Raw genomic sequence first — 21,150 nt, 5'->3', positions numbered from 1 at the left:
CAGGGAACTCTAAAGCTTCCTTCAATGGCTTACTTTTTGCCTTGCTCAATGCTTCAGAAAGAGGGATTGCTTAAACATATAGCGAGTGTAGTTTACGGAACGAGTCTAAAAGCCTACACTTACACTGGGATTATTGATTAACAATAAGCTAGCCACGCACGGTAGACTGATTCAAAGACGGATACAATAGGCATTGAGAATTGCTTATAGAAAGAGAAGACTGACTACTGGTGCGGAAGATGAGCTGTTAATAAAGCTTGATTCTCTTACTTACGCAATTCAGTCTTTAACAGCGCTTATCCCGCATCCTGGACTATTCTTAATGTTCTTACTGGGAAACCGTAGTTTGTGTAGCCTATATGCTATAAGTTCTAAGTTAGAGCGAGGACCGAAGGGATGGAGCTATTTCCCTGGGAAGGTCAAGCCCATTACCAAAGCCCCACCCATCCACCATAATGGACGCCAACACCATTTCAGAATGATAATGAAAAGCAAAAAAGTGAGTACCCTACTTCACTTATAATAAGAAGAGTAGGGAGGGAGAACGGAAGACAAAAGAGCCCTAACTCATATCGTACCAAGAACTAACTTGCCATTGACCTAATCAAGCGGGAGATCACCTTCGCTCATGTTCTGAGAATCTCCATCTGCTCTAAGTGGGCGAACTAGAATCCTTATGTCAGGTTGGTTTTCTTCCTAGCTGGCAAGCCCCTTCTCATAGTTGCTTGTCTTTTTATCGCTGCGCTTACGAGGAACTCGCTTGCCTGAGCCTGCCTTGCATACCCCGTTGGTTCTTGGTTTTGGGAGGGTTTTCTAAGGTAGTAACGCTTTGCATTCGCAGGAACTCTTTTGAGTTCGGTAACATCGTTCAGTTCATAGGTTTGGGATTCGAGGAGTTCTCTTTTCGGTACTATTGATAGAGTTCCTCACTACACTACTGCTTTTAAGCCTTTCCTTTGGAGCCTGAGGCAGTTACGTTAAGTAACAGGATCTTAAACTCTCGTTCTGTACGTGAGCACTCGAAAATATCATCTTCTTTTTCTTCTTATTTCGTAAAATAAGTAATAATGTGGTGACTTCTTTCCTTTGTTTGGCTTGAGTCCAATCTCATCTGGATTGAGATGGAGTCGTCTTGCTTAGTAAGGAGTTGTTCTAGTCTTCTGGTAGTCGCTTGCGCTTGTCTTATGAGTGAATCTCGATCTATGGCCTATTTGATTGAAGACCTGTTCAAAAGATCAGATAGGCGGATGGAAGCAAGAGGCTGGCTAGCTCGTGAAATCAAGATCTCGTAAGAAACTGTATCACAAGTACACTAACGAGTACCACGAGTGCACTAAAGGATTTACAAGCAGAAATCAATAGTCTGAAAATATTGCGTAAGAGAAAGAGATTTATAGCCAGTCTCTTTAGCGGCCGATACGAGAATTTTATGTCAAAAGGACCAACCAACGAGGATGAAGAAGGAGCAGGAGGAGGAGCTAACTTTAGTAGGGACGGAAGCGAAGAAATTCTGAGTTCATGCCACGACGATCTATATGGAAGGGCAGTTTTGTTGATGCATTCCTTTTCAATATTCTAGGTATAATACTTTTCTATTTGCTTGTCGATTTTTGCTATTTCATGCTCGGTGGAAGCAAGGAACCCTTCGTGGGATTCCTCCTCATCATGAGTGTGTGTTCGGCGTTCTATTTTTGTTTTCGCGCCGAAAATTCTCTTAGCCGTTTTCAGTCTGTTTTTTCTTTTTTTCTCAGTTTTTGCTCAGTAATGCATCTCTTAGAAAAAGAGTGGCTTTTTTGGTTTCTTCTTTTTTTTTTTCAATAGTTAATTTCTATTTTGTAAAATACAAGCAAATTCCTCTAAAGTTTGGTTTTTTTTCTATTCTTTTGGGCTATTTGCTTGTATGCTCAGAAATTCGCCTTTGGGTATTCACTATGGTTGTTCAACTGGTCTTCGTATTCCTTTTAATTTGCTTCTTTCAAGAATTAAACCTCAGGTATCATGCCTGCGAGTCTTCCCCTAGCAAATCAATCTTCTTTTTTTTACTCATTATTATTATTTCTTTTCATAGACAATGACAATTTGATTTGTACAAGTCCCACCTTTATGCTTAAAATTAGATTCCTTTTTTCGGGTTCACTTGTTCTTTATGGAAGTTTTCTCAGCAAAAATCGTTTTGACCTTTTTTTGGTATCTCTTATATATATCTTATTCCATTTTGGAATTGGATGGAGACAGCAAATCCGTCTTTTTACGAAATTCTATCCTTTATTTAACACTCACTCTCTATATATATATTCTTCTACACGGTCTTAGTAAAAAAAAGAAGATTGATTTGGATCCTTTATTTAACAAAATTCAAGTTGACATTTTCCTCGGGAAATTCATTTTCATTTTGGTTATCCTCTCGAGTATGCCGATGCCTTCCACCTACTCGTGGGTATGGTCTTGGCTTGCGACTTTCGCGTCGCAGGTGTTAGCACTTCATTTTTTTTGCTTTTTTTTCAAGTCTTTCCACGCGAAAGGAAACCTTCTCTCTCTGTGGACTAGTAATTCTTTTTAGTACAATTTCATTTATCTTTTTTGCTTTTGTTTATTTTTTCACATAAATGAAGGGATCGAAGAGGTTATGGCAGATTATGTTCACCAAGAAATGACCCGAAATTGGATCTTGGTCTATTTGAGATTGTTATAACATTTGAATTTCTTGATCATTCTACGTTCCCGAAATGGATCTTATCAAATTTTTCACATTTTCTATGATAATCTCTATTTTAGGTATTTGGGGAATCCTCCTTAATAGACGAAATATTCTTATTATGTTAATGCCAATTGAATTAATGTTATTAGCTGTGAATTTGAACTTTTTGGTATTTTCCGTTTCTTCGGATGATATGATGGGTCAAGTATTTGCTTCATTGGTTCCAACGGTGGCAGCTGCGGAATCTGCTATTGGGTTAGCCATTTTCGTTATAACTTTCCGAGTCCGAGGGACTATTGCTGTAGAATTTATTAATAGCATTCAAGGTTAAACATGATTCCTAGCGAATTACCAAAATACGAAGTTCTCTTCTCCTTTCGTTCTCTTCTTTCTTTTTGATTTTGACTTGGTTGGCAGGGTCAGGGCCTTTCTCGCTGGGCGAGCGCATCCGATTGATTCTAAAGTCCTTTCCTAAACCACTTCCCGTTCAGTTGCTGAAAGATAGAGAGAACCCTTCTAAATGAGATTGAGTTCCACGGCAAGAAAGATGCTATTTGCTGCTATTCCATCTATTTGTGCATTAAGTTCGAAGAAGATCTCAATCTATAATGAAGAAATGATAGTAGCTCGTTGTTTTATAGGCTTTATCATATTCAGTCGGAAGAGTTTAGGTAAGACTTTCAAAGTTACTCTCGACGGGAGAATCCAGGCTATTCAGGAAGAATCGCAGCAATTCCCCAATCCTAACGAAGTAGTTCCTCCGGAATCCAATGAACAACAACGATTACTTAGGATCAGTTTGCGAATTTGTGGCACCGTAGTAGAATCATTACCAATGGCACGCTGTGCACCTAAGTGCGAAAAGACAGTGCAAGCTTTGTTATGCCGAAACCTAAATGTTAAGTCAGCAACACTTCCAAATGCCACTTCTTCCCGTCGCATCCGTCTTCAGGACGATCTAGGCACAAAGTTTCGCATATTAATTGGGAGGAGATTTTGCCCCAGGTGTATCACGAAAGCAGAAAAAATAGAACTCATTCAAGAGAGCTTGGTGGTCTTAAGAATGGTTCGGGGGGAGCCTTCTCTTAAGAATAAATAAAGAAGACGAATAGAAGATAATTCATGTTCATGCTAACAGAAGAGAAGAAAACTAAACTGTCAGTCCAATATTTGCTTGCACGGGCTGTTATTTCAAGTGGGATCAGTCCGGATTATTTGACCGATGTCAACATTCTCGCCAACGCCTATTGCATTTTGATGGAAAAGGGACCTGGTAATGAACTTATGACAGAAGCCCTGAAAATCCTGCAGCTATGGCAGCACGGGTTACCCATTTCATAGGCGAGGGTGGGGGACAGGTTTGAGGACCTGTTGGTCAAAGAAAATGCAGATAGATTGTATAAAAGAGTGCGAGTTGATGTCGGTATTGGAAACGTCTTCAGTTCTTTGATCGCGCGAAATCCATCATTGGCAAAACAATCATATGGTTCCTTACAACTATCTTTTTGAAGCAGATAGTTCACAGTGCTCATTCTTTTAGAATGGAATAGATAAAATAATGAATAATTGTTTCAAACCGGTAATAGATTTATTGAGAAAGACTCTTTGTGGTGGGGGTGCTGATGATGAAAATAATCGTGGTACCTCTGAAGGTAACAATCGTTCTTCAAATAGAAGTTGTACATGCTTTAACAACATAGTATGTTGTGGTCGGTCTGAGAACTGCAAGCCCTCATTGCAAACGCCTCCCCAACAGAACGATGGCATGCACACGCAATGCCAGTGCGGCAAGAAGGGCACCCTTAAGGGGGATCTGCATCCTAAGGACGGGGTACCAGAAGGAACGTCTTCTGAATCTAAGAGGAGAGAGGGGGATGGAAAGCTGAATAAGAACTTGAATCCAAGGCATCTCATTCAAGTTCTGTTAGGTTCTTAGTAGCTCTTTCGCTAACAAGCAACGTGCGAAGCTGCCCCTATCAGATAAAGGCAAAGCGAGAGGAACAAGCAACGAGCAAGAAAACGGATGTGCGTTAGTACGCAACAAGCAACGGAATTAGCGCCCGTTAGCGAAAGCCCCCACTTAGTTTAAGGCGTTAGTACGAACAAGCAACGGATGAGCGCTCTAGCGCGAAAGCCCCCACTTAGTTTAAGGCGTTAGTCACGCGCAGCCGTTTTCTTGCTGCTTTAGTTGGATTGCTGCTTTAGTTTGATTGCTGCTTTAGTTTGATTGCTGCTTTAGTTTGATTGCTGCTTTAGTTTGATTGCTGCTTTAGTTTGATTGCTCCGCCCCGTTTTCTTGCCTAGCTTTCTTGCCTAGTTTTCTTGCTTGCTAGGGATAGGTACGTTCGAAGACGCTCTCCCGGTAGGGAGAGGATGAGTTCTCTATCTCTTTTTTCAGTCTACTCAAGTCCAAACCATTGGGACCCCTTAGAGGTTCTAACCAGGGAGCACGTAGATCCCAAAAACGCATAGTTTCTCCCCCAAAAAGCACTTCTCCGGTCGAGGAACGCATTAGATATTTACCTTAACCGGTAGGTCCTTGAGCAGATCCTACGTTAGCCCCAAGACGTTGGTCTCTAACTAGAAAAGTAAATGCTTGAGCTTGAGAAGCTTCTGGTCCAGTGGGCCCGTAAAACTCACTAGGATAAGCGGTATTATTAAACCAGACAAAGCAACAAGCAATAAAACCAAAAACAGATAAAGCACCTATACCTAACAAGATTAAGTGAATACCCAAAATTGTAGTCATTTTATTTCTATCTTTCCATACATAACCGAAGAATGGAAAAGATTCTTCAAGAATCTCAGGTCCCAGAAGTGCATGATAAATGCCGCCAAAGCCCAATACTGCAGAGGAAATTAAGTGAAGCACTCCAGACACAAAGTATGGAAGGGTGTCTATAACTTCCCCACCAGGACCTACCCCCCAACCTAGAGTAGCTAGATGGGGAAGTAAAATGTTGCCTTGTTCATACATGGGCTTCTCTGGTACGAAATGAGCCACTTCAAATAGGTTCATTGCTCCGGCCCAGAATACGATTAATCCGGCATGGGCAACATGAGCCCCCAGTAGTTTACCGGATAAATTGAGAAGTCGGGCATTCCCGGCCCACCAAGCGAAACCGGTAGTTTCTTGGTCACGACTAGTTAAAGCTAAAGTTCCATTAAAGAGCGTTTCCACGTGGTAGAACCTCCTCAGGGAATATAAGGTTTTCATGAGGCTGATCTTGAGCCGCCATCCAAGCACGAATACCCTCGTTTAAGAGAATATTTTTGGTGTAGAAAGTCTCAAATTCAGATAAATCTAGACCGGAAAATCGCATAACTCTCAGCCGCACCTTGGAAAGGCTTCAAAAGCATGGTGTACTCACGCCTCTTCCCCCATCTCCGTCACCATCTCCTCCTAGGTACAAAGCCCATGCCTACTGCAAGTACCTTTAGACAAATGGCCAAAATACTGACCGATGTTTAAGGCTACATCCAAGACCTTATTAATTCAGGGAAAATTGAGCCACCAAGGGCAAAGCGTCCCAATGTCACTACCAATCCCCTACCCACTCATGCTTTACCTCCTCCTGCCAATATAAACATGATCGAGCCGACATTGCCTATGTTGTTGGAGTCGTGAGTCAATTCATGCAGAAACCGAGAACGAGACATATAGATGTTGCATACAGAATCCTCAGATATCTTAAGGGTTCACCTGGAAAAGGTCTTCTTTTCCCATCTTCCAGTTCCCTTCAGATGACAGGAGACTCCGATGCAGATTGGGCAGGAGATGCGCTGGACGGGGAATCCATCACTGGAAATAAAGATTTCATTGTCATTGGAGACAGCTCTATATTATATCGTGGAAGAGAAAGAAGTAACAGCTTTCAAGTGATTGATCAAGGAAGGGCGAAATCAAGTTCTTTCGCTAAGTATAGGGCGATGCCCACTACAGCTGGGAATCCCCGCATCAAACTCCTGCCGAAGATTGATGAAAGACAAGACGATCCGGTACATCGATACTCTTCGTAATTGGCCTCAGACGGGCTAACTATAATATCTAATGGAAATGTCTTATATCGGGGGTGACCTAGACGTGATGGGAAATTCCTTAGATGGGACAGAAGAAAGAGGGCTTGATTGACCAGGAAGACAAGCAATAGGAAAGAAATCCCAATAAGATAAGGAAAGCCATTAAGCAAGCCAGCAGGCAAGCAAGAGATCTAGGCAATGTAGGTGAGTGAGTTGAGGAAGGTAAGACGCTTGAGTAGGGAGTTGAGTTTTTAAAGGATAGATGAATTGGAGAATAGCTTCATTGTAGGGCTAGGCCTACCGATTGGTGAGTCAGACTGGTCTAGGAGAGGTATGAGATTGCTAAGAGAAAGGTATGAAATCGGTACAGTACTGCGTAACCTTATCCTTAGTGTTAAAGTCTAAATCCACTTTTCAAGCCTAAAAGACTAAATAGAATCTCATTTTATAACCTTACTTTGGATCTCTTTCCCTACCCGTGACTAAGCGAGCTTTTGCTTAAGGGAATTGGCCGTATTTTCAACATCTTAGGCGAGAAATCAGTCTAAAACAGGGATACTCGTGGATACAATAGGTTGATTTACGCTTACCAGTCATTATAGGCATAAAGCCAAATCTTAATTTGGAAGACAATACCTATAGGTAATTTAAATACGAATAAGCTGGTCAAGTAGAAGGAACTCCCAGAGTGTGAAGCCCCTTGGAGTAGGGGATGAGACTTGGTCTGGGGCAATTGCACCGTTCTCTCCCTCCGCGCATGACTAATTGAGAACGAACTTCGCAATTAGAGTTACTCGACCTTCTCATCCTTTCTGGGTCCGGACAAATTCTTTGTCAAGCACAAATTCTTCCTTTAGTCGATCAATTCCTTTAAGGGATCTACTACGGCGACTTTAGCCATGACATAGCTGTGGCAGAGATGGCTAATTCAGGAGTCCAAGTATGCCCTATGTTGGTTCGGAAACACCAGGATGCTCGGAAGAGAGGAGGGTCGTCCAATACAACTGCGTACACCTTTGACGTCTCAAAGACCGAGGAAATCCTCGATTTTCTCGTACAGGAGCAGTTCATCACTCTGCCATTCGGTCATATCTTACCTTCAACCGAGGAGCTGCAAGGGAAAGATTACTGTAAGTACCATGACACCTGGACCCATTCTACTAACAACTGTTGGGCTTTCAGGAATGCCATACAGGAACGGATCGATAAAGGAGTGCTGAAGTTCCCCGAGAAGAAGAAGGAAAGCATGCTGATTGACGAGGATCCCTTTCCACCCGTAGCAACCATCAACTCAGTCACTTACAGTCTGCGTGACCCGAGTGATGCCAGGAGAGACTGGAGACCCAGATACTCTCATCCTACCCGCAGGAGATCCCGTGTCTACACCAGATACAGGTTACCATACCCTCAGAATGTATGGAGAAGGGAGCCGGGGCACCAGGCCAAACCTCGCAGAGATCAGGCTACACAGACTGGACCCATATGGGATACCCTAGGGGAGCCCTCAGGGAGATTCGATTATCTGGTGGATTATTCCCCCAAGACGGTCTTTACTGTTACCGGGAAACCGACAGGATGGGATGTTATGCCCGAACAGGTTGAAGCTCCGAAGAAGAAGAAATAAGTTCGGTTCGTGCTCCCACCTCAGACGATCCCAGAGAGAAAATGGGAGATAGTCCGTCACAAAAGGTTCCCAGCACCTCTGACTAGGACCCAGAAAAGGGGACTCCAACGGAAGAGAGCAGCCAGGCGCAGAGCTCCACTGGAGGAGATAGCTCCCGAACTACCCGGAGAACCCAAGAACAAGTTCTCTAGAAAGTAAACCTTTGATGGGAAAGACAGCGACAGTGACGACATCAGCGAAAGCATGAAGGCCTTGACCATCAACATAGGTGATGTGCCCGTGACTTTGTGCTCTACTATTTCGCTAACACTACCCGCTACTCTCCAGAGACATCATACAGGCCGAGAGAGTACGGCTAAAGGGTCGTTTGGCCCAGACAGGAGGAGTAAGAAACCCCGGGAGACCGAGACCTCGGAGGTTGCTTGTCAGGTAACTGTCCAAGCCAAGGAAGGAAAGCCAAAGAGTGCCATACTGGAGAAGCCCTCTCCGCGGATGACCCAGCACATTAAACCACTGTATGTGAAAGCTCACCTCAATGGGAGGCCTTTGAACAGGGTTTTGGTGGATAACGGCTCAGCAATCAACATCCTACCCGCCAGAGCTCTCTGGAGCCTTGGAAAAACGGTAGAGGACCTTATTGCTACCGAGGTTACAGTCATCGCCTTCAACGGAGAACCGTCCAAGGTACTGGGACTCTTGCCAGTAGAACTCACTGTCGGCTCGAAGACGTCTGTTACCGCTTTCTTCGTGGTAAGCTCTACAGCTCATTACCAGGCATTATTGGGACGAGATTGGATTCATGCGAACGAGTGTATCCCGTCTTCCTTGCATCAGTTCCTGATCATGTGGAATGGAGATGATCTAGCACATCGGCTAGGGGGGAATGAAAGAATTCGCTTAGTCCTAAGAGTGGACACCATGGAAAGAGAGTTGTATATAAGATATGTGCTTCGGCCTTACCAGCTGAACCACATGTCCACAGAGTGAAATGTCTTTTATTTAAAAAAGCTTAGCTAGCTTCTCTAATGGGCACATAACTCGAAAGGGAGCGACCCTCACGCGCCGTCACGCAATGTAGGTTACTCCTACCGCGAAATGAGAGGCCGGTCTGAGATCGAAGACGAGCCATCCCCAGGCCCCTAACAGGAGAGAAAGCCGGCTTAACACTAGGTTTTTATTCCTTGAGTGCCTTAAAGCAGGTACTGACCCGGATATGACCTCGTGATCCCCGAATAGGTAGTCAACCCCTAAACCTCTCAACGAGCATGTCTCCCCTGGTCTCTTCCCTACTGACTCCCAGTATCACTGGGCTTATCATTCCTACCTTTGGATCAGACCTTCCTTAATCCCGACGCTGTCCGCCCTGAGCGCAACGCTCTTGATTCCGCCCTCTTTATTACATCCTAGCTCGGATTAAGAACCTTACCTCCTCTCGTAGGGTTACTCTGCCTGGACACTCCCACGGCTCAGTAGCGTGGCAAGCCGACTGACTCTGAAACCTTTCTTTTCAGCTCTTACAGTAAGCGCTATTCTTGGAATAAGCGCTGCTAGTCTTTGAGGGTTGGTTTGGCCACTATAAGTCTGACAGTGAATCCAATAGTTGACGAAGATGGCATCGAAAGGGAATTGATTGCAGCAGGCCAACTAGGAATAGAATAGGCTCTTAGGGAGCCCAGAATACGGCCGAAGAAAGGCAACTCGTGCTCTTTGAGGGGGAAAGAGGGTCTTGTGCACGTGAATCAGATGTTGGGACTTTTATCTCGAGAGAGGGGGTCTGACCGCTCTTTGGAAGAATGCCCTCTTAGGCAGCTAGAGAAGTTGACTAATGCTCCTACGAATAGGCAGGCCTTTGGGGAGAATGAAAATGAATCCCAATCCGCTTCCCTTGAAGCAGCTGTGTCACTTTCGGATTTGATAGAATCGAGTTCTTTGCAGGTTTGACATTGTGGGATTTTCCTTACTAGCCTTCAAGCGCTTACTCAATGCCAAACTTATCTAACCTAACAGCGCATATGAGCCGTTAAGGTCAAGGCCGTACTCTATTCCTGACTAGACTAAAGGTAAGGAATTGCGGCCTTATATACGATACCACCAAACAAAGGATTCTAAACCTCAAATCTTTTTTCGATAGGAGCCGCTTGGCTGATAATGAGGAAACGAATTCTACCTTTACCGATTGGACTGGTTCAACATCTCCACAGGACGCCCTACCAGTTGGCGCAAGGACTGCTTTTGCCCTGGGACCAAAGAAAAGAACAAAGGGAAGCTCAGCTCTCACTACCAGTGAATGATGAAATGCCTCGACTTAGAAACCACAGCCCTTCTGTCGAGAGGACAAAATAAATCCTTTTTATCAAAATAGAATCTTAGGGATGCCTTGCAGTTGAAGCCTCTGGGCTTAGCCCTACTATGACCGAAGAAGACGATTTACTAAAGATAAAGAAAAAAGACTCCATGAGCCAGTTACGCCACTTCAGCACAAGGTCTTGAATAGCCTATACGAATTCTCAGTTGGAGGATTTGGTTTTGCCTTCAGTGGGCAATCTTCCATTCTATGCCCATAGATGCCACACTTCAAACAAATAATGTTGAGATTCTCATATTCCACCGAAAAATGGCTTTCCTGGTAATCACGCGGGAGACAAGTTTCCGACGGAGATCGATCTCGACACTGATCCTCGCATATCTTCCCCTCTCGACTTTCCCCTTTTTCTGTTGGAGAGTGTTGAGGTCAACTTTCAGAGTCCTGCCGATGATATTACCCAATCTCCAGAGAAAAGTCTCATTGCAGTAATAAGCCGGAAGATTAGGGATACGAATCCAAATCGCAAGCTTGCTAAGCGTCTGACTGTGGGGATTCAAGCTTGGACTCCATCTTTGAACAAGAAGGTAGTGTCCCTCTATGACCCGCGGACCATCGTTTAGAACTCAGTCATAGTGAGCTTTGTTATTCAACCTGATAATTTAGTAGTTTTTCTCCAGATCGATTCACTCGAGATCGGCTAGCCCCCATAGTGGAAGAAGTTTGTCTTTCATCACTCTCTAACTCAGTCTTCTACCCAGAAGAGTGATTACGAGGGCATCTTTCCATGGACGAACAAAGTCCTTCCATTCCTCATTAGACACTTCCACCTCAGGCTAGATGGTTTTTAACCGATCGAGTTCGGCAGCAAGTGAAGGCGGTATCTTCTCTTCTTCCTCTAGCCACTCCTATAAACCATTTGGTTGAAGATCTGTATCCATTGAATCGCAGCCAATCAGTGAAGCTTTGTAAGACATCTGTGTATTCTTTGCAGGTACGCTAGGGCATTCTTCGGTAATCGGATTCACCTGAGCTTTCTCTGAAGAAGACCCATCAGGTTGACTTGCCTGTTACAGTAAGGTTTTTCAGAAATAAGACTTTGGGCCTTACGGAGCGCCAACAAGTTGTAGGATACAGTCGTAGGAACTCGGACAAGAAAGAAGTGTTGGGACTACTTCTAGTCTCGCACCAATGTCCCTGTTCTTAGCGATGGGAAATTTAGGCTAGTGTTACCACTGGTCGGGGGTCCGACCAACTTAGTAGTCCCTCGGTTTAAGGGACTACACCCCGCTCATTCTATTACCCTGGTTTCTTCCCTTTTCGCTTCACTCGAGTGACTTCGTACCTACGTACCTTAGTTAGACCGTCAGCAAGGAGGATTCTGTTCAGAAACCCCATCATCACGGGCAAGTGTCTTTCTTCGAAGACTTGCAACAACCGAAGTTAAGATACCCGAATCAAGGAGGGAAAAAGCCGTGTGAAGCGAGTCATAACATTGCTCCTGACGCCCTAAAAAGCCTGAAGGTTGCCCTTTTCTCGTGAAAAAGGTGAACGGACACCCTTGCTTCGATTGCCTCGTATAGAACCAACCCCCAAAAAGGTCACTGGAAATGGCTGGAATGAATTGTTTTCAAACTTCTTTGCCCGCGAAATCTGCTTGCCCTCATCCCTAGACTGCGGTTACAGGGACAAGGCAAGGGGGGGATGTAACAAAACTCAAAGCGATAAAGAATGAAACTGGGTGGCTGAAAGCCCTTAAGACTTCAACTCGCTCTTAGGCAGAAGCACTAGGAGCAATGGAATTAGGGGGGGAAACTCATTCACACTTGATGTTATATAACGGGATGTAAGAAAACAGAACTCCCCCTGTCTCGCGCGAAGAAAGAACCAAGCAAACCGCTTTCACATCCTATGTCTTGCGCTTGACCTATAACCTGCTCTCCTTGGGAAAGAAAAGAGCTTGACATCCGAGACATGTCGGAGAAGGAATAGCACGCAAAAGTAGAAAGAAACGAGAAGGCATCAGTTACTATTGAAAATCTCATTTTCCCACCATCCCTTGGCTGTAGCTCTCCCGTTCCTTTGTCTCGCTTCGGAGCTGGTGATAAAGAAGACTTTCTCATAATGTGCTTTGGAAGAAAGTCCCCCCCCTATCCCGTTTAAGGCCCTTGCTTCTTCGGTCGAGTAACATAGTTTCTCTCCCTATAGTCTCGTGGCCGTATCTCCTCTCCAGCTTATTCGATAGGGGCGAGCTACATAGTAACCTCTCACTGGAGGAGTAGGGTCTTAGAAGGCCGCTGGACCGAGTTGAGCAAGTTCTTTCATACAAGACTGACGTGATAAAAACCTTTTTTTTTGGTATTCATTAATTGAGAGAGAGTAAAGGACAGATTTTTTACCGCATTCCCGCAATTCATGCAGCCTTTCAGTTAAGACTGGAAGACTGTATTCAGTCAGTCGATCGCGGTGAAGGATTGCGTTACGCAGCAGAGACTCTCGGTACTCATCCCAAAAGGCCGATCTGTCAGGGTTAAGTTTGGCCATCTCAGAAAGAATTGTGTTTTTTAAAAAAACAAGGGCTTGAGCCTTTATACGGCTTGGCTTCGCTATCGCTCCTATGTAGTGGTCGGCCTTAAAAGTGGTATTCCTCCCATAAAAAAATGCCTATTATCTAGTTTAGGAGTGAGCGAAACTTTCAATTTAGTGGCTTCCCCCCTTATCTTATCCACGCGAGCCCAAGCTGCCTTAAGAGCCTACTCTACTAACAACTAAAGGGGCATGCAACTAAAGGGGCATGAGCCCTCAAAGAAGCTTTCAACGCAAACCTTACATCCGCAAGTAGAAATTCCTTTGCAGCAGAGCTTGCCGCAATCGGAGCAGCTCTTATCCGAAAGCTGCCCTCGCACGGGCACGGGGTCCGGGTCCGTCACCCTAATTATTCGCGGAGCTTGTAGAACGGGCGGCTGCTGGGGCTCATTCGGATCGGGTTTTATGAACCCCCCCGCGTGCGAGCTCGATTCTCCGTCTGAGTGAATCCCGGCCCGGTTTTTCCCCACTAACCAATTACGTTACGACCACTGAACAAACTTGGTTGACGAACATGGTTTATGCGCCGCTAATGTAGCGGCTTGTCGAGCATTTGACAAACTCACACCATCCATTTCAAATGGGATTTGTCCCGTGGACACACGAGCAATCCAACCCGTAGGATTTCCTTTTCCTCTTCCCATTCTTACTTCTGTAGGTTTCCCGGTAATAGGGATATCCGCGAGAACTCTTACCCATATCTTACCATTTTTTCGGAATTGTCCGCTCATAGCACGATGGAATTGTCCGATTGTAGCCCGACGCGCTGCTTCAATGGCTCGATATGAAAGACGACCAGCTCTACAACTTTTAGTGCCATATCTTCCAAAACCAAGTTGTGTACCGTCTGGTTTGCAACCCCTACGACATCTGCCTTTACGATATTTACTATATTTCGTACGTTTCGGATATAGCACGTCCCCCTTTTTTTTTACTATATGAAATCCACACTTTGACACCTGAGATTCCGTAACGAGTAGATACTTCCGCAGAAGCATAATCGATTTTCTGGTTAAATACATTACGAGATGTTTTTCCATACTTTCCGCATTCAGTTCTAGCTATTTCTGCGCCTTTTGATCGACCTGAACAACATATACGGATCCCCACCCCTTTTTTCATTACTAATGGAATATCCTTCACTATTTTACGAAAAATGGAACGAAATGATCTTGTTTTCTTTCTCAGTTGAAAAGAGATGTCTTGAGCAATCGGAGAAGCACTTTGATAAACAGATTTGATCTTGACCGACTCAATTAAGGTATTAGTGTTTGTTCTATTAGACAACAAAGATCGCATTTTTTTCACTTCGTTCAAATAAGAGTTGTACCCGTACGGAATTCTTCTGTTTCTCAGTATGATCTCTATCATCATCTCTATTCCCTTTATCAATTCTCCTATCCTACCTAGGTCTATGAATTTTTCTATAAATTCAATTACCTTATCCTTAACCATGAGTTTCCAACATTTGATCCTTAATTGACCTAGGAGTTTTTCCCGGGCATCCTCAAAAAAAAGGTTATTATACATCCCAACTCTATCCCTTGGAAAGAAAAAGGTAGCACCGAAGAAAGGAAAGAGCGAGATGGTGGTTTTGGTTTTTGTTGTTCCCGCGAAGCGAAGATCATTCGCCAAGCGAATGAAGTGGGTCAACCTCTTTTTGGCTTCGGCCAAACACTTTTTCTCGCTGGTCGAGCTTTCCACAAAAAAAGCGATGCGAGAACGTATTCTCTTATCTAAGCTTCTTCCCTGCGCATTCGCTCCCCCCATCGTAGATGGTTCAGCCACGCCCGGTGCCACGAAATGATTGAGAACTACGACGGGGTCGAAATGAATTTGGTTCTTTGTATTCAATAAGTATTGCATGACCGAATAATTCAAGGAGGGGCGCACTGCAGGGAAGGTCCTTTTAAATAGATGACTCGTCGGGCCGTCGGAGCGGGACTTCTTGGGGAAAAATAACTTGAATAATTTCGTTTTTCTGAAGGACAGGAACGCTATGTCATTTACAACCCCGGCGTATTTCGGATGCTTGAAGGCCCCGCTTACCCGAAGTGATTTAGAAAGATTCTTCTTTATCGATGGTGATCGGTCATGGTATCCATAGCGTTGCTTCTTTTTCGGCCAAATCCGTCTTTCGTTTTGCTTCTCCCGGTCGTCGAGCCTGATCGACTCGACTCTTTTCCCAGCCCTCCGGCCTCTTACTTCGTTTCGTTCTTCTTCTGTATTGTCGCTTGAATGAAGACACCCGATCGGCCCGACTTTCCCAAATGCCCACCACCGGCCCTTCTCCTTTCCGGGTCTGGATTTTTCGCGTCGTTTCAGTCGTCGTGGTCGACGGGGAAGAAAGAAATGAATGAATGTTCTTTTGGGAAAATGTAGAATAATACACCTACCGAGACGAAAGCCAAAGGTTAGTCTCGTAGGTGGACGTATCGAACCGAAATAAGATCTCAGATTGACATCTTGATACACTAATTTAGCATAATAATAAATAGAGTCAATGGTGACTCCGCCGTGGGAATAGCCGCTTCTTTCTTGCTTGATAGAGGGGCTTCCATTCACCAACGCAGACAAAAAGTGCTCTCCGAACCGTGCTGGATAGTCACCCATCACACGGCTCTCAAACCCAACCTGTGATGAATCCCGGGAGACAAAGTCAAAGCGCTTGATCTTTTGCTCCATACTTTGAGATGCTTCTCCCCGTCCCCGCCGATCAAGCAGCGACGCTGCTCGTGCTAGGCTTAGCTTTAAGCCGCTATCGTTCGGTTCGAATAAGTCAAGTCCCCTCGGTCGGTTCGCTCAGGTGGTCTTCCCTTATCTTCCCTAATGTTCAGAGTAGTTCTGGTTTGAAAAAGGAGCACCGGCCGAGCGCCCTGAATGAATAAGAAATGGACAGCAAAGGGAATCAATGATTCTTATTCAACCGAGTTGAAGTTAGCAACATGTCGATTACACACCGGAGGTTGGTAAGAACTGAGGGACAATGCCCCCCTAACCTAAGTGGGCCTACCAGCGAAACAACTGGTACTTGATCGGGGGTGGGGGGGTTGGTTTCGTGCAAGGCCTTCGCAGCAGGAAGAGGCAGTTGTCATTTGAAAGGAAAGGCTCCTCTCCTTTTCTACGAATCTACAACTCTCTTTACTGAGCGAGACTCCATCCATATCCCCAAAAGTTTATATTACATTGGTGGGAATATAGGCCGATACGTCTCCAGCTTGAATCTCGTTCAATCCATAAACACGTGCAATACCATCTCCAACGGACACCACTCGACCGATCTCATCCAAGTGAAAACAAGTCACAATCATTAATAGGAAGATTACAACTCCGAGACACCAAACAAATTCCCTAGGACTGCTATAACTCGCATGATATAGACCACGAAAAATATGAAGGTGAACCACAATGAGAAACATACTTGCCCCATTAGCATGCACATAACGGAACAACCAGCCATCTCCTTTCATTACTACAAAAAGAGTCCCGTCAATATGGGATCGGCTACAGAAAATGGATGTAGAATATTCAAGACTTGATGAAACTGATCACTCGCAGGGCCATAGAGCGTTAGCTCTTTTAAGATCTTAATTATGTTACCAAGGTCCGTTGTCGGCTCCCCAATAATCTCCGTTGCTAATTGAGTATATGTCCAATTCTCAGGTAAGGGCAAATTTTGGTTAGTCATTAACTTCTCGAGGCATTTCGAAACTGCTTGGGTCATTTTATTTTAATCGAAGCAAATTGCGAAAGCGTAACAGGTGTGCTCCCGCTTCCGGGTTGCACTGGCGGGTTTCCACCCGCATTAGGAATATGCATGACGGGATTTATTAACCCGTCCGTACTGAAATGCTTTTCTTGCTCGCTAATGGCTCGACATAACTGATCCACAGTTTCAAATAGAATCACCTGATTTTCCATTTTTGATAGGTTTTCGGTCTTAATAAAAATAGGTCAGGGGCGCGTCGGAACGGTCGGTGGCTGCTTAGTCTCATCCGGGAGTCTAATCTCTTTGTACTCCTTTTTTTTTTCAGGCAAAAGAATAGGGATTAGCCTCGAGCCACGCCATCCAAACTCAAACCCATATATGAAGCCCTTTTGGGGACCCAATTCGGAATTGAATTTTAGGACTTGTTGGGCTAATTTATGATTTAGAGCAAGTCCTAAAAGCCAAATTCCGAAAAAAAGACAAAACAAAAAAATGAAAAAGTAACCCACTGATAGGTTTTTCCCAATATATTGATCCAAAAAGGTAATAAGAGATTCAATCATAAACCACTTATACTCGGTTGTATGTCAACCTCCCCTTCACCCCCAAAAGTGGTAAAGAAGTATTTTGGGTCTAATTATCTTTCTATCTGACAGGACGGAAGGGATGGTTCTTTCATTGCATTGATAGAAGTAGAAGTCTAACTAGAATCTCTCTATTACTTTGAGAAGAGAATCGTTGGTTTGACCGACGAACTACGTGGGAGAAAGAAATAAGAAAAAAAAAGAAAGAAGGGGGTAGATTTAGGCTCCTTCCCTTCCACTGCATAGCTGCGCTAGCAGGTACTACGAGCCCTCTGTCCCACGCATCTAACCAGCTCGCGTGGTTCACCGGTTCCACCGAAAACTCTCATTTGTTGAAGCGGAGCATAGTGCGCTTTAGGCGCCGAGCGAGAAACGTCTCTTTCTTCTTTCGTTTCGGTTTATTCACTGATCTGAAACTTAGCACTTGTTTTCTTATTGATTCTAGGGGCGGCGGCGTTCTTAAATTCAGTCTATACGAACCGAATTAGCACTTCTCAGATCAGGCTAGGCCTCTCCAGCGGAGCTGGGCGCCGGGGCCCTGGATGCGCTAGCGATCGGCACATAGGGGAGTGGTTGCCCGGGTTTCTCGGCCAGGTATCCAGCACCTCGCGTTCATGATATCTACATTCAACTGTGCCCCGGAGACACGGTCGAAGCACGCCCGCCCAGTGTGCTTGCTTCTTTCACGACATGCTCTGGTTCCGGGTGTCTTCCAGTGGTCTTCTAGCGTTAGAAGAAGTCGTGTCCGTCCCGGACATCTGCAACGTCCTCCCACGCTTTTTTTTTAATATAGGACAAACTGAAGGAAAAGACTGACCCATTCGGTGACTTTCGCGGTCGCCCTCACTGAACCGACTTGAATCTGAACTACGATTCAGATCGAGTCTTACCGAAATCGGATTTCCTTTGCGTGCCATATGCGCTTAGACTTGATTTTTTCCCTTTTTTTTCTTCCCGCTTTAATATTTGTTCTTGAAAGTCTTCGTTTCCGTGTAGAAGCAAACTCTCCAAATTTTGGATCCTAGGGACTTTTTGGGAATTTAACCCAACTTACTTTTCGAATTGACCGAGAACGTTCGATTTGCATGTGTTAAGCATAAGGCTAGCGTTACAGAGTCTTCAGTCTCAATCAAAGACAGAGCATTTTCGATCTTAGGCGAACGAGGGTTACCGGCTCTACGACCTCGCAAGGCACTACTGTAGAGCTCTTTGGGTACTACACCTCAAGGGCGCTTTCTCAAATCGAAAATGGAAACTGTCAAGATTTTCGTACTGAACGATTTAGATTATTATCTATGTTATTTCAGGATGGATTTTCGTTGATCGGGTGCGAACCCGAAGTCAATTCATTCTCTTTGGCTGAAGTCAATCTTCATCAAGACAGCTGACCGAGTCGAAACCTACTGCTCAAGTCTGACGAATGGCGTTCATGAGCTGGTAAAGTCGAGATCAATCAACTGGGATCGGATCGCCACACCTGGCTTTCCTGGTAAAAAAGAGTAGCTTTCCTTACTGACTGAACACCTTCCCCATCTCTCTTTTAGACAGATAGAGTTTTCACCTTGGCTCGTCTATCCGAATCCTCCACTTTCCTTGTTCGTTCACCTGCCCGGTCTGGTTCACCTTACCCGCTGGCTTGGACGAGTACAGTTCACTGATTTGAATCACTTTTTCTAAAGCTCTGATATCAGTAGTACTTCATCTTTTCTTACTCGTCACAGTAAAGATCCCGCGCATCAAATGATTACTGACTTGAACTAGCACTTGCTGCTATTCACTCAGCAGAGATCAGGCGAGATGCTAATTGGAAAAGGACTGACCGGACCTGCCTTCCCGGAAAGCACGAGCCATATTTCATCGGAGAACCACTTTACATTGGCACCTTGGCCAGGTAGACCCGTCCCACTCTCCGGACCTCACCTCTGCTTTTTTGGAGTACGGGATGACTCGGATGGGCAGATAGAACAGAACCTGTCAGTTACGCCTTTAGGGGACGCTACGGTGCCTTAGCCGGTTCCCGATCCTCCTTCAAAAGTGGTGATGTAGGCGGATTGGTAGGGCTTAACATTCTTCGTGTTTGGAGTAGGTAAATTGGGAAAAGAAAGGAAGGGCGATGCTTGTTAAAGAAAGCAGCGTGTGGGGCCGCCACGTATAGCTGTAGTTTATGCTGTAGCATCGGTTATAGCTCTGGTTACGAATGACCCCAATCTATCTATGGCAACCACCCCTACTAAAAGTAGATGGAGATGCGCACCTAGGAAAGACGGATGAAAGAGAACCTGCCCTGAGAGATTGGCATTGGCCTGTGGGTCCGCTGCGGTAGAAGGCCTTGGCTGACGTCCGATCCGGGGGAAAGCTATCGTCCGAGGTTCCCAGAATATGGATAAGGGGGAATGGTAAGACCTTACCGAGTGTGCATCATATCAAGGTGATGGGCCAGGCAGCAATGCGGAAGAGACCAGTAGGTTTGGAAAGCCTGTCGATCCATCCTGATTAACTTACGCTATTTCTGACTAGAGAGAGCACTGAGGCAAGCTCTTTCACGCATGTCGCTTCGATGCGCGCTAAGACAACCACTCATGTCTACTTCTAATGCGCACGAACCAGAGCTATCTCCCGAGAACCCCTTCCCTAGTAAAGAGGTACTGACCATCGGTTCTATCGTGCCCCAGTTAACGATAGCCTCGGATAGACTAAGGATCTTAGGTGAGACCTAGAGTGCAGCCAACTAAACGCCAAATAAATCGGAATCAAACTTCCACATCTGAGATTCCATGTGTGACTAACTCAATTGAGAAATGCCCCTCTTGTACGCTAACGTTCTAGGATGGCAGCAGGGTTGGTCAAACTATCCTGGATTTATGGTAGCATTGCTAGTTGCTTTAAGCTTTTTCTACTGTACGCATATTCCCTGTCTAGTGAGTCGAGAAATAAGGGCTTACTGAAAGCTCAACCCATGTAACTGCGATTCAACCTGTTTTTTCTTCCTGACCAATTCCCCAGGAATCGATGTCAGTGTCTGACCATTTTACAGCTCCACGCATGCAAGGTCTTGCTGGCACTGAGAGTGCTAAGCGCGCTACGACTTTTCTGTTCAAGAATTTTGATCTTCATCAGGCAAGGCAGTAGGAATATACATAATTCTTTCCCTGTAATAGCTCTCACTCTCATATTGTTTTTCATTGTAGTAATCTATCTTTCCAGGGTAGGGTTTTAGGTAATAAATGGATTTATTCCCCCGGTAGAAAATGTAGATTTACAGCTCTTCTCCTGGGTAGGGTCTGGTCTTTCGCCCGGTTCGTTCAATCAAAACTCAATTTCCGGGAAAAAACGACTTCTAAATAAAAGGGATATACCACCTGTTGCCACATTTGCTTATTCAACTTCAAAAAAGAGTTCGTCACGTTCAAGCTAAAAGCTAGTTCGAACTCATTATCATAGTATGGGCTGACTTCCTTCTTCTTTTGGGTCTGCTTTGCCTTGCTTTGCTACCGGGCTTCTAGCTGCCCTTCCTCTAACAGATTCAATGGCATCGCTTATTCTTTTTGTTTCAAGCATGAGTGACCAGTCGACGAGAGGAAGAAGTACACAAAAAGAAAGATGGTCTTGGAATAAGAGGCTCGACTG

At 44.8% G+C, this 21,150-nt stretch overlaps 3 protein-coding genes across 3 annotated transcripts; 1 reads left to right on the top strand and 2 right to left on the bottom strand.

Moving 5' to 3' along the window:
- Positions 1-223: 223 nt before the first annotated feature.
- Positions 224-4,831, top strand: LOC129294838 (ATP synthase protein MI25-like). Its single transcript, XM_054933329.1, has 3 exons — positions 224-3,024; positions 3,116-3,140; positions 3,224-4,831. The coding sequence occupies exons 1-3, from the start codon at positions 2,727-2,729 to the stop codon at positions 3,795-3,797; spliced, it is 897 nt and encodes a 298-aa protein (XP_054789304.1). The 5' UTR covers positions 224-2,726; the 3' UTR covers positions 3,798-4,831.
- A 260-nt stretch (positions 4,832-5,091) lies between these two features.
- On the bottom strand, positions 5,092-6,015 carry LOC129294858 (photosystem II CP43 reaction center protein-like). The gene has a single exon (XM_054933348.1). The coding sequence runs from the start codon at positions 5,913-5,915 to the stop codon at positions 5,223-5,225; it is 693 nt and encodes a 230-aa protein (XP_054789323.1). The 5' UTR covers positions 5,916-6,015; the 3' UTR covers positions 5,092-5,222.
- Positions 6,016-13,427: 7,412 nt separating this feature from the next.
- Positions 13,428-20,399, bottom strand: LOC129294840 (ribosomal protein S3, mitochondrial-like). The gene is made up of 2 exons (XM_054933331.1): positions 14,190-20,399; positions 13,428-14,104 (listed from the first exon to the last, which is right to left on the bottom strand). The coding sequence occupies exons 1-2, from the start codon at positions 15,913-15,915 to the stop codon at positions 13,713-13,715; spliced, it is 2,118 nt and encodes a 705-aa protein (XP_054789306.1). The 5' UTR covers positions 15,916-20,399; the 3' UTR covers positions 13,428-13,712.
- Positions 20,400-21,150: the final 751 nt, after the last annotated feature.

This window comes from Prosopis cineraria, unplaced genomic scaffold, assembly GCF_029017545.1.
Source record: "Prosopis cineraria cultivar Desert tree isolate PC_DT_omini unplaced genomic scaffold, ASM2901754v1 PC16, whole genome shotgun sequence".
NCBI lineage: Eukaryota > Viridiplantae > Streptophyta > Magnoliopsida > Fabales > Fabaceae > Prosopis > Prosopis cineraria.
This window is presented reverse-complemented; position numbering and strand designations above follow the sequence as displayed.